At 34.9% G+C, this 3,471-nt stretch overlaps 1 protein-coding gene across 1 annotated transcript; it reads left to right on the forward strand.

Moving 5' to 3' along the window:
- The first annotated feature begins 548 nt into the window (after positions 1-548).
- Positions 549-1,477, forward strand: LOC139893265 (enoyl-CoA delta isomerase 2, peroxisomal-like). The gene has a single exon (XM_071876417.1). It carries the CDS (start codon positions 627-629, stop codon positions 1,350-1,352), a length of 726 nt encoding a protein of 241 aa, XP_071732518.1. The 5' UTR covers positions 549-626; the 3' UTR covers positions 1,353-1,477.
- Positions 1,478-3,471: the final 1,994 nt, after the last annotated feature.

The following is a 3,471-nucleotide window of genomic DNA, read 5'->3' on the forward strand; positions in this document are numbered from 1 at the left end:
ATCAATTTAAATTTATAATCCCCAAATATTCAACGGGTAAACTGTTTTAATTTACAAAAAAACCCCACACTTTTTTTTAAAAATTAAAATCGACCCTCCAAATAGGGGGTAAAGTGTCAAATACCTATTTTCATAAAAAATCTAAAATAAACTCCACCCAAATATTCAACGGGTCATATCTTTTCGCTCACAACGAGTTAAATTTTTCCGACACCATCGTTAAACTCGAAATAATTTTAGGAACACAATGTCACTAACTATGCGCAAAACGGACACTTATTGAAAAACGCTAAATATTTTAGATACTTTTCATACACGTTTACGTTAAATTCTTAAAAGTCGACAATTCCATAGCGAAATGCGGAGATGCACATGTATTTTTAATTTAAAATAACATTTAAAACTTTCACGTATTATACCTTTTAGTTCGACTCGAGTTGCGCTTTAACGACATTATCGTTAGTCACGAAATAATTTTACAAAATAAACGCAATAAAATACATTGAAAAACGAACCCGGCGCGAAGCGAGTTTCTAACCTACTAGATATAGATGAAGGCTATAGGCATAGGCATATGTTATATATCTGAACTGAATCAACCGTAAATCTAAATTTCCACCGGCGACATGTGCACTCTAGAGAAACGCGGCAACATCTTTTTCTTAACATTAACCGGCGCCGATGAACACCGTCTCAATCCAACTCTCATCTCCTCAATCCGATCTTCGCTTTCTGAAGTCAAATCTCAGTCAACGCGCGGCAACGTCCTAATCACCGTCGCCGACGGCAAATTCTTCTCCAACGGTTTCGATCTCGCCTGGGCGCAATCATCATCCGGCGGATCTCCGTCGGAAGCCGTCAATCTCCTCCGTCACATGGTGAGTCTCTTCAAAGACGTCGTTTCCGATCTAATCTCCTTACCTATGCCGACGATCGCCGCGATTACCGGCCACGCCGCCGCAGCCGGACTGATGCTCGCGATGAGTCACGATTACGTCATGATGAGGCGTGATCGAGCTGTCTTGTACATGAGTGAGGTTGATATAGGTATGACGTTGCCGGATTATTTCACGGCGTTAGTGAGGTCGAAGGTGTCGAAACCGGAGGTCCGGCGAGATGTATTGTTGCGTGGTATGAGAGTGAAAGCGGATGATGCAGTGGATAAGGGTTTGATTGATTCGGCGCATGATAGTGCGGAGAAAGCGGTTGAGGCTGCTGTGCGCATGGGTGATGAGTTGGCTAAACGGAAGTGGGACGGCGAAGTTTACGGTGAGATACGGAAGTCGTTATATCCGGAGTTAATTAACGTGCTTGGGTTAACTAGTAAGGAGCTTGTGAAAGCTAAGCTTTAGAAATCATAAAAGTTGAAAATTTGTTGTTTTGGAATATGTGGAAGTGTAATTGTATTATTGTTCATGATAATAATGATAATCAATAATGTTATGGATATTTTAATTAATTAATTACATAATACATAAGTACTTAAAAAGTAACAACACGTTTTGTTTTTATATACTCCGTATATATTTTGTAACATGATTTTGCAATTCTTAATGGTGATTTGAGACGTAATATGGGTGGATTAGTGCAAAAGCTGCTAATACTGCTTCTGTGATTGTTAGGTATTCTACTGAAAGATCTGGAGAGGTGATTATATATTTACTTCAATGTAACTTCCTTCATTTCAAATGTGTTTAAGATATTGTCATGTTAAATTTTGTGTATTGTTTTTATTTGCAGTTTGCTTGGCTTCCAATAAAATGGTCAAAATTTTCAATTCTGCTTGTTAATTTGAAAAAGGATAGAGTCATAGAGTACTTGGTAGATGTGTGGTTGCGCCTGTATTTTTAGTTTGGTGTAAGAGATGATGCTTGCTTTATATATGCTGAAGTAATAGGCTCTTTGATATTTTGTGTTTTTGACTGATGTTTGTGATTATTGGGTTTTAATTATACTTTATGTTAAACCGTTTATGTATTCATGGTCAAGCATCTTTTGCAATGTCAAGCTCAAGGTGTCCGAATGGGCTACTGCTTTCAAATGTTGTCATTGTCATCAATTTTTTGTATGAGATCTTATACCCGGTTTGCATTGTCAATCGGCTTAGGGTGTTCAAGTTGTTAGTTTGTTTATTGTTAGCTGATTGACTTTGCCTTTTGTATCTTTTAGAAGCCTTCAATCTTTTGATGAATAACTTCTTGTTTATTTAATTTCCTGATTTTTCGCCGAAAAAAAAAAGTATTCATATGATGGGAAGTCTACTGTACTTTGAAGTAGTAAGATTCTTCATTGAATATTGACTCCACAATATTACAAAATAATGTATTCGTAAGGGCGGAAGGTCATTGAGACCAAACAGGCCCTGGCCACCCCATTTCTCTGGGTTATTAGTGTAATCATTAGAATATTTCATGGGCTAAAAATTTTTACATTATACTGAGCCCTGCTAACTTGCCAGCCATCTTTTTGTTGAGGATTAACCCCAACTGTACGTATTACTCCGTATCTTCAAAAATCAAAACCTAACTATACACCTTCTATCGACAATTTCAAATTCAATTCTATCACTTTGGCATATAATTCTAACCTTTATTAAGGTATCTTTTTCCTTATTTTGTTTATTTGATGATAATAATTATATGTTAAATGTTGCCTTGTCGGTCTTTGTTTTAGTAAATACTCGATTAATCAATTAATGGTGTGCTAGGACTTAAGAGAATTTTTTATATACATTAACACTCATGAATTGAATTGAACATATACATTAATACCCTGAAACTTCAAAATATGATTATAATTTTATTTGTGATGCACTGATGTAATGTGATTAGTTTTAACATATTTATTGAAGTGAGTTCAGTTTTTTTTGTTTTGTTATTAAGTATTAACAATAAGATTTGTTAACTATTTGTATTGTATATGTTATGTTTTTATATTCTCATGAACTATGTCATGTTTCTAACTCAGAATCAGGTATTAGAATCAGTTATTGATGATTTTAAAAAGCTTAAAGGCCTAACTGTAATGATTTGCATCTTATGACTACGATGCTTATTTTGTGATGTACTACATTTACCATTTAAATATTTTTTTGGCCCCCCTAATCAAAAGCTTTACGTTCCGCCACTTTATACGTTGTAAATGGAAATGAATAGCCGAGAACAAACAGAAATATGCCACCAAATGTGTATGTATTCGATGATCAAACAATGGTTACATCAGTTATCTAAATAAACTCGTACAACTACCCACTACTAACGTAATTACATAAAACAAGGAAGGCTAACCCACTACTCACACAAAAGACTCATCAACCATAAAACTTAGAAAACAAATAACAAATTCATGACTTATTCATGTACATTAGTACATGTATTCCTTCACGTGCATAGTATTTTGTACTAACTTTTGATACACAATTTATCCTCTTTTGACTTTGTCTAAGCTGTTGAAAAAGAATCCATTTCAAAA

This window comes from Rutidosis leptorrhynchoides, chromosome 2, assembly GCF_046630445.1.
Source record: "Rutidosis leptorrhynchoides isolate AG116_Rl617_1_P2 chromosome 2, CSIRO_AGI_Rlap_v1, whole genome shotgun sequence".
NCBI classification, from domain to species: Eukaryota; Viridiplantae; Streptophyta; class Magnoliopsida; order Asterales; family Asteraceae; genus Rutidosis; species Rutidosis leptorrhynchoides.

Coding starts and splice junctions, on each gene's coding strand:
- LOC139893265 (XM_071876417.1), top strand. CDS start 627: ATGTGCACTCTAGAGAAACGCGGCAACATCTTTTTCTTAACATTAACC.